The sequence below is a fragment of the Mesoplodon mirus genome (genome assembly GCF_964341445.2).
Source record: "Mesoplodon mirus genome assembly, chromosome: 2".
Taxonomy (NCBI): domain Eukaryota; kingdom Metazoa; phylum Chordata; class Mammalia; order Artiodactyla; family Ziphiidae; genus Mesoplodon; species Mesoplodon mirus.
This window is the reverse complement of record NC_138977.1, coordinates 67,177,892-67,194,956: the sequence shown is the minus strand read 5'-3', so window position 1 is coordinate 67,194,956 and position 17,065 is coordinate 67,177,892. Positions and strand designations below refer to the sequence as shown.

The 17,065-nt window shown below is 46.5% G+C and overlaps 1 protein-coding gene across 1 annotated transcript in view; it reads right to left on the bottom strand.

Moving 5' to 3' along the window:
* Nucleotides 1-17,065, bottom strand: part of SH2D4B (SH2 domain containing 4B) — a 78,961-nt gene that overhangs the window by 28,468 nt on the left and 33,428 nt on the right. Inside the window, exon 4 of the mRNA XM_082611213.1 lies at nt 13,417-13,564. Coding sequence (XP_082467339.1) covers nt 13,417-13,564 — 148 coding nt within the window. The remainder of the gene's footprint in view (nt 1-13,416; nt 13,565-17,065) is intronic.

Here is a 17,065-nt window from a genome sequence, read left to right as displayed (position 1 = left end):
GCGCTGCGTGGAGGCTTGGCACCCGGCAATGGCAGGCCCAACCTGAGCCAGCAGCCCTGGGTTAGCCTGTCCCTGTGGGGATAAAGACACTCATGACAGTTTGGGGTGGTCCAGCTGTTCCTGTGGCCCTGTTCCAGAATGAGCAAGCAACTTTTGGATGGAAATCTACATCTCCATGTGTAGTTCTTCCTGGAGTGCCCTGCTCAGAGCAGCTTCTCAAACCCTGTGCCCTGCCTCAAGGACACTTGTCCACCTTGAAGTGGTTGGCATCTCACATACCACTGCCACCACCCGTGCTGATGACAGCTTTCTCTGTGCCAAGCCCTGAGCTCCGGGCCCTCCCTGCAATATCGCATTATAGACGCTTCCTCCAGCCACCAAGGGAGGAGGGCACATCACTATGTTTGCACAGAAACCCAGCCTCTGGGAGGTTAAGCAACTTGTCCGAAGTTAAACAGCTAATAAGGGGCAGAGCCAGGGGCAGAACCCAGGTGTGTCTGGCTCTGAAACCCATGCAGCTCTCTACGCCACTCTACCCCACTTCTCAAGCTTCCTTCCATTTTAAAATCAAGCGTATCTGACACCAGAGCCCCTGCTCTTTCCTACAAAAAGCTGCAGGAGCATTTAAGACCATCCCATCCAACCTCCTCATGTTATTCACGTGGAAACTGCTTTCCAAGGAAGGACGCTGACTTGCCTAGCTGGGTCAGTGGCCAAGCCTGGCCAGGCACCACCCTGTCTGCTACCACAGGATGAGTTGTTGGAAACTCTGGAGTCCCAGTTACGGTGCCCTTTCTCTTTGGTTTCCTGTGGCCTTGACAGCTGGTGGGTGAGTGTGTTGGAGGGAAGGGAGAGGATCCTTTGACAGCTGTGTCACACCACAGGTTCCAGAATGCCACGAGGCCCCTCTCTCTAGCTTCTGTCTTTTCATGTTCCTCAAGGCAGGGTGGACATCTGCAAGTTGCTGCTTCTAAAACTCAAAAGGAAGTCATGGGGCTGGGAAAGTGCCAAGAGAGGGAACAAAACCTGTTGCAGGTACGGTCTAGAATTAAAACCAATTATTTTGTAGTCTGATTGCATCGTGTCAGGCCCCTGTCTGCCTCTAAAATCCAATACTTTTGTAGAGAACTCGTGGAGCTGGCCGTGTTCTTCTCGTTGTGCAAGACCTGGGATTGCCCTGGCCCAAGCAGGTCACCCACCCCCCCAGGGAGTAAAATCTTACCCACAGTCTAATTCTACTCCAATCTCCATCCAATACCTATGTAGCAAGCACCTACAACCCACAAGTCAGAGAACTGTGTTCTGTTAGCATTTGGAGGATACAAGGCACATGGCCCTCATGCTGAAAGAAAGCGCTTCTCCTTCTCAAGTTGTCAAAGTCCACTCTCGAAACATAATAACATCCCCCAGATCTGAGGAAGGCAGCAGGAAGTCTGTCCCTCAGAAGGTATTTATGGATGTGGAAGTCACATGCAGAGGATCTAATAAGCTGAGAGCTCCAGGGCAGGAGGGGAATTTTCTTTGGTCTATTCACTGATGCATTCCAGCGCCTAGAATACATATGTATCAGTCAGCAGGTGATAATATGCTTGGATGACTGTGCCCAATTAAATACTTAACTCTGCCAGGCCCTGAGCTGGATATAGAGACAGCCAAGACCAGACGCTTCCTTCAAGACACTCAGAGCCTAGCTGGGAAAATAAGACAAATAAATATCTCTAGCACGAGGAGAACAGGGACTGATCAAGTACTGTCAGAGTTTAGGGGCAGTAGCACTCACATTCTATGAGGAAACCAGGAGCCACCACAGGAGATGGAGCATCCCACTGGGTCTGGAAAGGTCAACAGGAGTTTTTCCAGAAAAAGAAGAGGGAGGAATCCACTCCAGGGGGAAAAAAAACCCATATTTCCACTGCAGGTACTAAGAACACCATAGCACCTGCTACCACGAGGCTCAAACAACGCCAGGCTCCCCAGCACAGGCTTTGCGGTCACTAGACTACAAACTAAACATAGAAGCTTGTGCCCTATAAGGGCCAGTGACCTTTGAGTGTTGACAGCCCCTGAGAGACAGTCACACTCAGTGACAGAAGGAAGTCACATGCAAACTAGGAAGACAGGCTTTTAGAACTTGGCTAGGAGAGTGCACAAGCTGTGGGTCACAGAGGGACTAAACCCAGCCTCCTAAAACCCAGCTCTAGTTTTGCCATTGTCTTCCTCAGAAGCCTTCAGTGGCTCCCAATGCACACAGGACAAAGGGCAAACCCCTTGGCCCCTAAGGAGCATCCTGCCCGCCCCGCTTTCTTTCCCAGCCCAGTGGGCCTCTGAGCTCCTGCCCACACTCTGTGTTCAGGCGCCACCAAGCTCCCCACCATTCTGCGAACTCTCCCCTGTGCAGCTGTGTCCACTGACTCAGACCAACTGTGATGCCCAGGCAGCAGCCCGGAGGGCACTCGGAGGTGAGGATGCAGCTGAGGCTGCCACAGGAAGCCAGCCCTGCCACCCAGGGGCTGATGTGGAGTCAGACAGGGTTAACGGCAGTTCTGAGAGGGCTCTCTTGGGTCCTTTTCTTTTCTCGTGTTCTTTTTTTGAGACATAATTGACATACGTAAGCTTAAGGTGTACTATGTGCTGATGTGATACACTTAATATATTACAAAATGATTACCACCATAGCATTAGCTAACACCTCCATCAGATCCCATAGTTAATTTTGTGTGGTGAGAACATTTAAGATCTAGTCTCGGCAACTTTGAAGCATACAACATATTATTGTTGACTGTAATCCCTAGGCTGTGCATTAGATCCCCAGAATTTATTCATCTTCTAACTGCAAGTTTGTACCCTTTGACCAACATCTCCCTAACTCCTCCCCACCTCCCCCTTCATCCCCCCCCTGCCCCCCGGCCCCTGGTAACCACCATTCTACTCTGTTTCTACACGTTCGGCTTTTTTAGATTTCACATATAAGTGATATCGTGCAGTATTTTTCTCTGTCTGACTTTTTTCAGTTAGCATAATGCCCTGAAGGTCCATGTTTGTTGTTGAAAATGGCAGGATTTCCTTCATTCCCATGGTCTTTATCCAATCATCCGTTGACAGATGTTCATGTTGTTTCTATAGCTTGGCTATTGTGAATAATGTTGCAATAAACATGGGAGTACAGATATCTCTTTAATAGCCTGATTTCATTTCCTTTGGAAATATACCCAGATTGCTGGGTCATATGGTAGTTTATTTTTAATTTTCTGAGGAACCTCCATACTGTTTGCCATAGTGGCTGCACCATTGGACATTCCCGCCAACAGTGCACAGGGTTGCCTTTTCTCCCATCCTCATTAACACTCCATGCCAGCTTTCTTAAGAAAGTCCCTGAATGCCTCTAGGCGTCACTTTACACCGCTGTCAAAATGAGAATGACATGAATGTCTGCCACACTGAGTTACTGTGAAGATTAAATGAAACGTAAAATTTTATAAACTATGAAGTACTTTTTTTAAAGCAATGTCTTACTAAATTAGGCCTCTGAACTTGATCCTTTCTTCAAATTTCCCAAAGCCTGATTCTGGAACCTAGCTGCCTGGGTTCAGATCTCAACTTCATTTACCAGCTGTGTGACACTGGACAAGTTACTTAATCACCCTGGGCCTCCGTTGCCTCAAAAGTAAAATGGACATAATAAGAGTCCCTACTTCATAAAGTTGTTATGAGTTGTTAAGAGAGCTAATAATATAAACCACTTAGACCTGTGTCAGGTACATTTTAAGCACCATGGTAAGCGTTAGCTAAAGCTTTTATTTTCATTAGCCCTGGCATTGCCATGTTCAAAATGTAGCCATAAACAATTCTTGGCCAGTCCAGGAGCGGGCACCCTTGATGCTTGGTCACATGAAATCTGGGTCTGTTTAAAAGCAGTGCGGGATCTTAGTTCCCCGACCAGGGATTGAACCTGGGGCCACGGCAGTGAAAGTGCCGAGTCCTAACCACTGGACTGCCAGGTACTCCCAGCTTACCCTAAATTAAGCTTTGAAATCTTAAAAGGTTGCTTCTGTTCCTTCTCTGAATCTGGGATAGATTCGAACTGTATCATATGACTCTGCCATGGAAACCCTCAGCCAGAATTCGAAGTTTTTTCTTCTATCCCACTGAAAACAACCATAAGCATCTTGTGCCCTGAAGCAGCAAGTATCGGACAGTCCTTGTCCCCGGAGGACGCACTGCAGAGATGAGGGCCCCAACTGAGTCACCGGCTTCCTCCCATGGCCCAAGTTCCCAGGGCCTGCACTGCACGCAGAACAAAGGGGGGCCATGGCCATTCCCACTTCTAAGGTAGGTTCCAGGGTCTCCTTTCTCCATCTCATCTCTCAGAAATACATAAAGACAGCTGAGCAGCATGAAAACACTGAGGACCAGAAGAAAAGCTGAATTTAGAGACTGAAAAAATGGACCAACCACAATAAGATTCCTCTTCACACCTATTTGGATAGCTATTTTTTTTTAATTTTTAAATTTAAAAAAAGGGATGAAAATAGCAAGTATTGGCAAGGACATGGAGAAATTGGAACCCTTATGCATTGTTGGTGGGAATGTGAAATGGTGCAGCTGCTGTGGAAAATAGTACAGCAGTTCCATAAAAAATTAAACATACAATTACCATACGATCCAGCAATGCCAATTCTGGATATATACCCAAAAGAATTGAAAGCAGGAATTCAAACAAATATTTGTACAGCCATGTTCATAACAGCATGATTAACAATAGCCAAAAGGTGGAAATAACCCAAATGTCCACTGATGGATAAATAAAGAAAATATAGTATACACATACAAGTAACAGTATCCAGCCTTCAAAATGGGAGGAAATTCTGACACATGCTACAACATGGATGAATCTTAAAGACATTATGCTAAGTGAATAAGCCAGCCACAAAAGGACAAACATTGTATGATTTCACTTACACTCCACTTATTGCACTTTGAGTAGTTAAATTCACAGAGTAGAAAGTGGCGGCTGCCAGGGGCTACAGGAAGGGTGAAATGAGTTATAGTTTAATGGGGACAAAGCTTCAGTGTGGGAAGATAACCAGCATTGGAGGTGGGTGGTAGTAATGGTAACACAACACTATGAATGTACTAAACGCCACTGAACTACACAACTTAATGTGGTTAAAATGGCCAATTTTAAGTTGTATATTTTACCACAATTTATTTGGGTTTTTTTACCTTTTTGTGGGATCTTAGTTCCCTGACCAGGGATCAAACCTGCTCCCCTGCATTGGGAGCACGGAATCTTAACCACTGGATCACCAGGGAAGTCCCCTACCACAATTAAAATGAAAAAAACAAAAGGACATTCTGGCTTGGGGAGCACCAGGCTGAGAATGAAGAGGCCAGAGCACAGCAGGGTGTCACCGTTAGCTAGAAATGTCCCCAGCTGTGTCCCTGCTGCCATCCCTCCGTTCTCTCACCTACAGATCAGGGGGAAAGATCCCTTCCATCTCTGCTCTCCTAGCACAAGGATGCACCCACGTCTGCCTAGCATGGGACCACCTCCCTGAGCTAAGACACCACCCTCCAGGACTGCCTGGCCTGCAGCCCTCCTGCTCAAAAGAAACCAAGTCCCACAGTCTGGGGAGTCCAGCCACACCCATGCCAGAGCTGGGAGTTTAAGCTGTCCCAGGCTCGGGGGTGGGAGACAGCTGAGCATTCTGCTTGACTTTGCTCCTAACTCTCTATCTAGCCCAGGACAAGTTTTCATCTCTCTGGGTCTTAGTTTTCCCTCCATGGAAAATAGAGACCATCCCCCACTTCGTCCAAGGGCTGCCAGAACTGCCAGGCTGCCCTGGAATCACGTCCTTGCCTGTGCCCTAGGCTTCTGCTCAGTTCTCCAATGCTGAAGAGAAACAGCAGGAGTTGGGTTTCCTCTTGGCAGCATCTCTGGGAGCAGTTACATAGCTCCAGAAATATGGCCAGGCTAGTCATTGCAAGAGGCAGGGTTTTTAACACTTTAAATAACACATTCGGGCACTAAAAACACATTTATTCAGCACGTGTGTATAGTGCCTCCCTGTGCCAGCTCCGTGCTGTGCAGGCCCGAGCTGTGCATTGCACAACTCCAGGGGGCGCAGTCGCCCATGACCATCATTGATATGTACAGATGTAACAATTTCCTGGTAGATGGCAGTGTAGCATCTTATAGAATCAGTGCCTTTTTCTAATTTTCACAAGGTCACCATATCAGCTGGCTGCCTGGCTCCTGCTAGGGGATGTGGATAGAGCAACCAGCAAGACACCGTCCACGTCCTTGGAGAGCTTACTGCCTGGGAGAGGAAACACGCCAGCAAATGGCGAATGGAGCTGTGTGGGGTGTGCACAGGGTGCCACGGGGCCCCGGAGAGGAGGCACCTCATCCAGGCAGAGAAATCCTCTGGAGAAGGATATCTAAGCTGAAGCCTGGTGGACACACAGGATTCAACAAAGAGAGGCCAAGGAGAGGCTATTCTAGGCAGAGGAAGCTCAGGGGCAGAGGCCCAGAGGCAAGAGGGAGTTGGAGCATCCCTCTTAGAATGGCTGGGGGGAACTCCTGTGGGGAGGGGACAAGAGGTGAAGATGCAGAAACAGAAAAGGCCATTTAGGAGACCAATAAATACCAGCTAATGACTTCTAGTGCTTTACCAAAGGGTGATGGACGCCACTGAAAGGCTTTAAGCAGGAGAGCAGGATGCCCGTTTGCACTTTTCAAAGACTGACTTGGCTATGGTGTTGGAAATGAATCTGACAGGAACAAGAATCAAGGCTTGGAAACAAGAAACCTAGGCAAAGAAAAATGGGGTTAATGTCAGGACAATGGGAAGGAAGGGAGTAAATTCAAAGAATATTGAGGAGGTCAAATCTTTACAACTTGGTGGTTTGGGGATTGGTAGTGAGCAAAAAAGAGAGACCAGAATGACAGCCAAGTTTCTGCCTCTGACAGTCAGGTGATGAGGCAGGTGGGGGAAGAGGAGGATGGAGTTTTGCATGTGTGGAGTGAGAGGTGCCTATGGGATTCAGGGGGGAAGGTCCAGGGGCCACAAGGTTCTGGAAGATCATTAACTGTTGCTCTTCATGAGACCTGTCTCTAGAGCACTTGCCCATGGTTCTCCCTACCTCTGCCCAGACAGAAAAGACTCAGTGCTGAATAGAATTCAGATGAGGCAGTTACAGCCTGCCAAGAAACCAAATGCTTCAAAGCAATATCAATTTGTAGTAACCCCTTGGGTGAATAGCATAATGTCTCAGAAAATTAGTGAATAATCCTATACACAGGAAAAGGCACCAATAAAGATTTAAATTGTGTATGTGTGTAGATGTGTTTAAATTCTTCTCCATTTTCTGCTTCGTGGGAACCTTGGACAACTTGAATTACTATACCTACACTTTATTTCCTCATCTGTAAAATGAGAGCCTTGTAGGGTTACTTTGAGACATCAGTGAGATTGTACATAGATGGGGCTTGGACAGTTCCGGGCAAACGGAGGAGGTTCATTAAATATTATCTATTGTTGTTGTTATAATCATGTTGACTGTGAGATAAGGGGACTGGAATTCCACCTTTAGGATGGGTCCAGCCCCATTAAGGCACAAAAGGGTGAAGGTGGGGAAGTGATGTAAGAATGGGGGCTGGGTGGAGTCAGGAGCTCTTGTCAGGGAAATGGGAAAAATGAAACTTCGTGAGAAGGGTACGTTTCCTGACCCCTGGGAGAAGGGAAACAGGTGGTCCGGATGCTGAAGGATATTCATACAGGCCTCTGGTGACTCAACCTGCTGGAGCAGCCGTCACCTGGGGAGAGGACGGGTTTGGTGCCAAGACAGTGAGCTCTGATGAGCCTCGGGGAAACCCAGTGAGGCTCACCAACAGCTAAACAAGGCCAAAGTAAGGGGCTGTCTCTACCTGGACCCCGAGGCTTCTGAGGTCACCTGCCAACCATCCTTGTTCTGCTTGCAATCCTGATTGCTGCCAACAGTGACCCCCTGTGGCCAGCAGGAGGAACTTCAGGGGTTCCTTAAGACCAGAGTGCTCCCCATGCCAGCGTGAAGCTCAGAAAGACTTCACTTTGGGGACAATATAAAGTGCCCAGGGATTCCTGAGTAATTCAAGAGGGGAGAGAACCCTAAGCAGGACATGAATCAGGCATGTGGGGACTCACGCTGGCATCATTCTGAGCTGTAAAGCCAAAAGTATATGGCACCTGGAGTTTGGGGATCCGTTCAAACTTACGTCCAAGGAGCAACTACACAATTTCCCATCCCATCAGCAGAGAGAGAAAAAATCCTTCCATGCTATCCTTCAGCTTTCCTTCAAGCCCAAAACTCTTCTCTGCCCACCCCGTCGGCAGACCCACACCCCATCTCCACAGGCTCCTTCAAGCTCTGCCTGTGTCAAGTGCACGGCATTTTAGAATCACTGACTTTAAACCCAGACTCCAGAGCACATGCCCTTTTACGAGCGAAGAGAACAGAACCAGCATAACTGGACTCCCTACTGGGCCCGAGCACGTATTTTCTCAGCTCTGACCGAAACCCCACAAGGCGTGCGACACTAGAGTGCTAGTTATGGGTGAGGGGGCCCACAACCGGGATCACACAGCTCAAAGAGGGAGGGGAGGACGGCTTCCCTGGTGGCGCAGTGGTTGAGAGTCCGCCTGCCGATGCAGGGAACACGGGTTTGTGCCCCGGTCCGGGAAGATCCCACACGCCGTGGAGCGGCTGCACCCGTGAGCCATGGCCGCTGAGCCTGCGCGTCCGGAGCCTGTGCTCCGCAACGGGAGAGGCCACAGTAGTGAGAGGCCCGCGTACCGCAAAAAAAAAAAAAAAAAGAGGGAGGGGAGGAGTGAACAGTCACACAGCTCCAATTTTTGTTAATGATACCGTTAACCAAGTCAGGCCGGCTCATCTCTAAATCTCTGGATGACTAAAGGTTACCTAACTCACACTCTTCCAAATTCACAGTTGAGAAATTATTAAGTGAATTTCTGCCTGATATATTCAGAGCTTCTCAGGAGCCAGAGCCTGCTCTGCTGTTTGAACTGAATAACTAACTCTGTATTCAAGTGATATTAAAGGGAACAATTCCCTTTTTTTCTAACGTGGAGAATTTAATTTAGGTGTTTTATCAAAAACTGCTGCTCCCAGTAGATTAATGGCCCACTATATCTTTCATATTAAGTTAATTGAGTGCAGAATGGCTTTGCTGGATTTGAATGACAGCCTCCAGAGTTTAGCTCATCATTCTTTAAGAAAGCATAAAATGAGGAACCAAAATCATGGGCCTGAATGATCACATCTTCTCTCTGTTCAGGGTAGGTTTTTCCATTTTCGGTTGCCACACAGTATATTAATTAGCAATCAGGCAGCACTGGGGCCAAATGATTTCCATCCTCCAGCACCAATGAAACACCAGCCCAGCCCATAACTTTCCATCTCATTGTGTAGCTACAAAAAAGAGGGACACTTCGTGAGTGACAGCCCTTCACAACTTAGAGAGCACCCGTGCTTCCTCCCTCTCATTTCACCCTCAGCTCTCCGTGCGAGATCTTGCTCTGCGTCACACACCAGGAAGTGGCAGAGCTAGGACAGGGCTCCCAGCCCAGTGCTCCTTCCCCGGACCACAGTAGCCTCGTGTGACTTCACTCTGTGATCGTTCACTATTTTTTTTCAGTATAAATTTTGTCCTGCCTTCTTTTTTCATCCATTCCAAGTTTAAACAAATGAATTCTTCGTTAGCTCTTGTCCATCTTATCTTTCTAGCCTCATTTCCATCATTACCCACCATGAACCCCAGGCTGCAACCACATCAAAGCATGTGCCGTGTTCTATGCACATTATGACCTTGCTTTTGCTCAGTACTGTTCCCTCGGCTGCGAGGCCCTTGCCCGCCTTATTTACCACCCCACTTTTCCCAAACCAAATGCCATTTCCTCCATGGGGCCTTTCCAAATGTACAAATATTTTGTAGCAAAATATTACAGGATTCTTGCATCTATGTTTATCAAGGGTACTGGCTTGTAATTTTCTTTGCTTGTATTGTCTCTCTCTGGCTTTGGTATGAGATGATGCTGGCCTCCTAAAATGAGTTTGGAAGTGTTCCCTCCTCTTCAATTTTTTGGAATATTTTGAGAAAGACTTGTATTAATTCTTTTTTAAATGTTCAGTAAATTCATCAGTGAAGCCATCTGCTCCTGGACTTTTCTTTGTTGGCAGATTTTTTATGACTGATTCAATATTCTTTTTTTGTCTCTATCCAAAGCCAGTATGTTTCTTTTATTATTTTTTTTGTTTGACTTAAGATGGTTGAATGATTTCATTTTCATTTATAAGCATTACAATAATTCCTATGCAAAAACCAAGACCGTATATGCCTAATTTCAATTGGCCAAAATCCAACCCGTGAGACTGGACATTCAAGATCAAAATCAAAATGTTGCTTGACCTTTCCAATAGTAGGCATCACGGTCATCCTTTGAGAGATCGGCAGGCCCCTGACCTCCCAAACACTACAGTTTGCCATGAGTTCATACCAAAACAGGGAGCCAATCGATGCCTTGCAGCATGTAAACCTGGCAAGTGATTTTATTCATGAAGACAGGACACCTCTACACCAAGGCTGCCACCCACAGTTATCTCCTGGTTCCTGCTCTATAGAAAAACCTGCTTTTGAACAGGCATGGTATCTTCTGTTTGGGGACTGATATTAATTTTTCCTTCCAGTTTTCCTCAAAACTCTCAGTAGAAGCAAAGAGACTTTACAAAAAAGCTTACCTCTATAATGCCAAAAGAAATACAGTTGAATAATGTATGAATAATGCGGGGTCAGTGGCACCGACCCCTGTGAGGTTGAATATCCATATATAACTTTATGATTCAATATTCTTATTAGTAACTGGACGGTTCAGATTTTCTATTTCTTCATGATTCGGTCTTGGTAGTTGTATGTTTCTAGAAAGTTATTCATTTCTTCTAGATTAGCTAATTTGTTGGAATATAATTGTTCATAATAGTTTCTTATGATCCTCAGTATTTTTTTTGGCAGTCGTTAGGTAGATGCAAATCAAAATCACGATGAGGTAGCACTTCATACCCATTAGGATGGCTATAAAGCAAAACACCACGAAAAACAAGTGCTGACAAGGATATGAAGAAATTGGAACACTCACACATTGCTTGTAGAAATGTAAAATGGTAGAGTCACTTTGGAAAACAGTATGGCAGTTTCCCAAAACGTTAAACATAGAGTTATCCTACGACCCAGAAATTCCACTCCTGGATATATATCCAAGAGAAATGAAAATATATGTTCACACAAAAACCTACACAAGTACTCAGAGCAACATCATCTATAATAGCCAAAAAGTGGAAACAACCCAAGTGTCCATCAAACTGATAAATGGATAAACAGAAATGTGGTATATGCACACATTAGAATTTTATGCAGTCATAAAAAAGAATGAATGACTGATCCATGCTACAATGTGGATGGACCTTGAAAACATGCTAAATGAAAGAAGTCAGACACAAAAGGTCACATAATGTATGATTCTATTTATATGAAATGTCCATAACAGGCAAATCCATAGGGACAGAAATTAGATTAATGGTTTCCAGGGGGGTGGGGGCGGGGGGCAGGGAAGTAACTGCCAGTGGGCAGAGTTTCTTTCTCTGGTGATGAAAATATTCTAGAATTAGATAGTGGTGATGGTTGCACAACTTTGTGAGTATACTAGAAACCACTGAATTGAGCACTTTAAAAGGATGTATTTTATGGTATGTGAATTACATCTCAATTTTTTTAAGTCTGTTTAATGAATCTGGCAGATGACTAAGAAGTGCTGAGGGGGCTTCCCTGGTGGCACGGTGGTTGGGAGTCCGCCTGCCGATGCAGGGGACACAGGTTCGTGCCCCGGTCTGGGAGGATCTCACATGCCGCGGAGCGGCTGGGCCCGTGAGCCATGGCCGCTGGGCCTGCGCGTCCGGAGCCTGTGCTCCGCAGCAGGAGAGGCCACAACAGTGAGAGGCCCGCGTACCGCAAAAAAAAAAAAAAAAGAAGGACCTCTGCTGAGGACCAGAACGCTGGCCAGCAGAAGGCACCTCACATCTCTGCTCTCCCTGCTGTGGCCCTAGTTCCTTTCACTCCCAAACCCAGCCTGAAGCATGTCACTCACCTTTAGAAGCTGCCAGTGTACACCTATATTAATCGTGCCTTTTTATTTTCTGTATTTTTCAAAGTTTTGACATCTGGGGCCTTGCCATCCTTCAGAGACTGCCCGTCCAAGAGCTAGTGAATTCCTAACGCTAGTAAAGGACTCACGTGCAAGTGTGCCTTTCAAATGCAAACTAACCAATGCAAAGCCCACATTCCAACCACCTCTTTTATCTAGTTCTTACACCCCACAATCTATCCATCTGCCATAACCACCCCAGGGCCAGGTATCCGAGAACTAGAGACAGCCCCTGGACCCCAGAGCCTGCTGAAATTATTCATACTAGCCAATCCTAAGCCTGTTTACCCTGCCCTACCTTACCTTTTCCAAAGAAACCACAGTGAAGGCTCTTGCCCACTTTTTCCCCTTGCTCCCTCTGTCTCCTGACTCACCCTCGTGCTTCCCCATGTGGCCCTGCCTGGCATGCCATGCTCTCCATGTCTAGGAATCTGTGAGGAAAAACTTCTTCCTGCAAGACAGTCATTTCCATGTCTGAATGTCTAACCATACCCGATTAAAGCAAATCTCAAGAACATATTAAAACGCCACCCTTCAAACCTGGTTCCACCCTTTCTTTCCCACCTAACTTCTTACCACCCCTGACACTCTCCAAGTTTAAGAGTCACCCCATACATCTCTAACTTCCTAAGCACACCACATTCCTTTGTCATATTCTGGGTGCTCCTTCCCAAGGGCCCTCTCCAGCTTCTTTGTCTGTTATCCCTATGCCACCATCAAGCCTCACTTCATAACTCAACTGAAACGCCACCAGGATAGCCACCATGTGCTCCAACAGAACGTGTGCATTTTCCCTCAAAGCCCTTAGCCTGTGTGTCTGTCTCCTGTCTGGCCAGTGAGTTCCCCCAAGATAAGGACCGTGATCCCTCATCTCTGGATCCCCAGGGCTTAGCACAGAGTCAGAAAATTATTGGTAACTCAGTAAATGTAGGGTTTTATTCTTTAGTATAAGAAACCTCCCCAACAGGCAAGTAAGTTCCTTGAGGATGGAGCCCTTACCCCCTGGGCCCTTAGCAGGACCACACACATGGTTGACCCCAGGCAAAGGCTCTGGGCTGATTGAGTGAACTGGAATGATGACTGAGCAAATAGACAGGTGGGAGGAGAGTGGCTGAAGAAGGCAGGCCGGCCTCCCAGTCCCCAAGAGACAAGCTCTACTCACGCTGTTCTTCCCACTCGCGTTCCTCCTTCTCACTGGGGAGGCTCTGCAGCTGGGCCTGCTTCAGGGTCCAGTAGAGTTCCTTCGCCCTCTGCTCTTCCTGGAGGCGAATCTGCTCTTCTCCTCGCTTCCTCTCCTCTTCCTCTTTCCTCTAAGATACCACGGGGACAGGGTGACGTTAGGTGATGGTAACAGGGCACGGGCAGGGAAGGGCCGAGCTGTCACGGGAAGAGGTGGGCCAGTGGTGCCCCTCCAGGCTCTGTCTCTATGCACATGAAACGGTGATACTTACACCTAATTTTTGAGCCATGGTAAGGATCAAATGGCCTGAAACATGTGAACGATTTGAAGACACTAAAGCTTTCTGCAATAGTAAGAGGACTTTGGGCCACCCTTGGTCACACTTCCATTGTTGGGGAAGAGGGGAGGGTAGGCATGGGGAGGGCCTCCTGGTCTTCCTGGAGGCCAGTTAAGCAGGATATGATTATATCTTAACCTTATCTTCAGAGAAGATATTTCAGAGAGAAAGCAGGTTTGGGGGGGCCCCAAATCTCCAATTATTGTCCTGCTTTCAAGCTCCAAAAAGGCCATGTGTGTATTTTCCTCTACCTTTGTTTAATCAAAGCAACATGCACACACATGTCAATCATGCATTATATGCCAAAAGGCTTGTTGTAAAAAAAACATCAATTCTCCAATCCACTTCACCCCAACCTACCCCACCCTCATCTACTGCCCAGAGGTCACCATCCTCAATTATTTTAGCTTTCCTTCATGTGGTTACATCCATGTCTGAATAATGCTGCTAATTCTTGATTTATCAATTCTAGACATTAACTACTACCTTTCTTTTTTGGTACATGAGTATTTAGCATTTATATTTCCCACACAGGTACGTACCCATACTTTTCCTCTCCTTACCCTCACAATAGATTTACATCACAATTTGTGGTTAAATCAAACATGGGTGCAGAACTAAATATAGTTCACTGTAACGCCAAATAGGGTGCTATTTTCACCAATTCTAAGAATTACATTTTTTAACTTTCTAATATCTCTAAAATATGTATGTCTTACAACTTACTACTTGCCTTTTTCATAGCCAACAGTTTTTTTCTTTCTTCTTAAAATAATCATAGATTTTACCATTAATGACATCTGAAATTCAGTAAAACATGGCAGTGTGATGATTTTTCTTTCGAATAATTTTCTTTCCTGAGTTACTAGTTGCTTTATCTTGAAGTAGAGTGTTGAATTTTTGCCAAACTTCTCTAAGATCTGCAGTAAATCTTTCTCTGTGTTTAACCAAGTGTTTTTTTTTATAACAGACAATACAGCAGTGATCTTTTCCAAGGGACGCCCGCCCCCCAGATGCATCTCTCCTTCCCCATCTCAGCTGGCTGCCATCTAGGTCTCCTGTCCGCCTGTCCTCTCAGGACTTGCCTCTCAGCCTCCCGTGAGCTGAAGCCCCTGTTTCTTTGTTCCATGTTTTCTTTCTTGTCCACATCCTCATTTTGCAGCAACATAGCTCACAATACCTCTCAGAAAAGGATGCACAGAGAGACACTTGTCTGAAAATATCTATATTTATATATATATATGTATTTATTTATCTATATATCTATAGATAGATCTATATATAATCTATACGTCTATATAGAGTCTTGTCTGAAAATATCTATATGCTACCTTCGCATGTAACTTCTAGCTAAGCATAGAATCTGATTAAAAATAATTTTCCGGGGCTTCCCTGGTGGCGCAGTGGTTGAGAGTCCGCCTGCCGATGCGGGGGACACTGGTTCATGCCCCGGTCTGGGAGGATCCCACATGCTGTAGAGCAGCTGGGCCCGTGAGCCACGGCCACTGAGCCTGCACGTCAGGAGCCTGTGCTCCACAGCGGGAGAGGCCACAACAGTGAGAGGCCCACGTACCACCAAAAAAAAAAAAAAAAAATTTTTCCTGCAGAAGTTTAAAGACTTTACTATCTTGTCTTCCAGCATCCAGCACTTGGATTCTCATTCTTCTGCATAAGGCACTAATTTTTCTCTTTATCACTGAATTCTGAACCTTTTTTTTTGGGGGGGGGGGGACTGCATTGGGTCTTCGTTGCTGTGCACGAGCTTTCTCTAGCTGTGGCAAATGAGGGCTACTCTTCATTGTGGTGCGCGGGCTTCTCATTACAGTGGCTTCTCTTGTGGCAGAGCACAGGCTCTAGGCGTGCAGCTTCAGTAGTTGCAGCGCGTGGGCTCAGTAGTTTTGGCGCATGGGCTCAGTAGTTTTGGCACATGGGCTCTAGGGCATGCAGGCTTCAGTAGTTGTGGCTCGCGGGCTCTGGAGCGCAGGCTCAGTAGTTGTGGTGCATGGGCTTAGTTGCTCCGCAGCATGTGGGATCTTCCAGCACCAGGGATCGAACCCATGTCCCCTGCAATGGCAGGCGGATTCTTAACCACTGCACCACCAGGGAAGTCCCTGAACCTTTTTAATAGATGTGCCTTGATGTGGATTTTCTTTCATTGATTGTGTTAGGCACTCAGGATGCTTTCGATTGGAGTTTCAGGTTCTTCTAGTCTAATACATCTCTGCCTAGAATTTTTGTGATAATTTCTTCTCCTCTCATTTTGCCTCTTTCTTTCTAGAACTCCTATGTGTCAACTGATGGACTGCCTGATTTGACCCTATAAGTGCCTTATCATTTCTCTTTTATTTTCCATCTCTTGTCTTTCTGTTCTACTTCCTGGCTGATTTCACTGACTTTATCCCCCAAGCCTTCTACTGAATTTTTTATGTCAGCTAGCACATTTGTAATTCCCAAGCCCTCTTTCTTATTCTTTGGTTGTTTCTTTTTGCTTCGTTACACCCTGAAATTGTGTCATGAATGCAATAGCTCATCTCTGAGGATTTTAGAGATTTTTCTCCCCCATATTCTGATTTAGATCTGTTTCCTCTCTTCTTTGCTTTTTTGTTTTCTTTTAAGTTTGTTTTATTTGGTGCCTGTCATTTGTGTTGGAGGCTTTCCTCTGATGTCTGATGTTCCCTGACTGCTCACATTCAAGAGAGAAAGTTAAGTATGTATCTGAAACAGAGACTCAGAGTGTGTAGTCAGGGTTTCCTTGAGAGATGGGCTTAACTCTATAAGACTGGATGAAGGGCCAGCCATTTGGGCTTCACTGATGGCGCAGTGGTTGAGAGTCCGCCTGCCGATGCAGGGGACACGGGTTCGTGCCCCGGGCCGGGAAGATCCCACATGCTGCGGAGCGGCTGGGCCCGTGAGCCATGACCACTGAGCCTGCGCATCCGGAGCCTGTGCTCCACAACGGGAGAGACCATAGCAGCGAGAGGCCCGCGTACCGCACCAAAAAAAAAAAGGATCAGCCATTTCATTGAGGACCCTCAAATGTAAGTATCTGGAGGTCCTTCCTCTGAGATTATTCAGTGTCTTCTCTGCCCTACCTGGGTGGTATGAGACCACCAGCATCCCAGGAGTCTGTGGTAGGATGCAGGCTGCAGGTAGAACAGCCCTTAGACTCAAGCAAGCAGGACCCCTAACCTAAGCCCCACACTTCATGGGAAACCGATGCTTTGAGGTGTCTTTTTGCAAATTTCCCTTGCAAGTTCCCCCAAGACTGGCCAGAAATAGTACCCCCAGGACTGG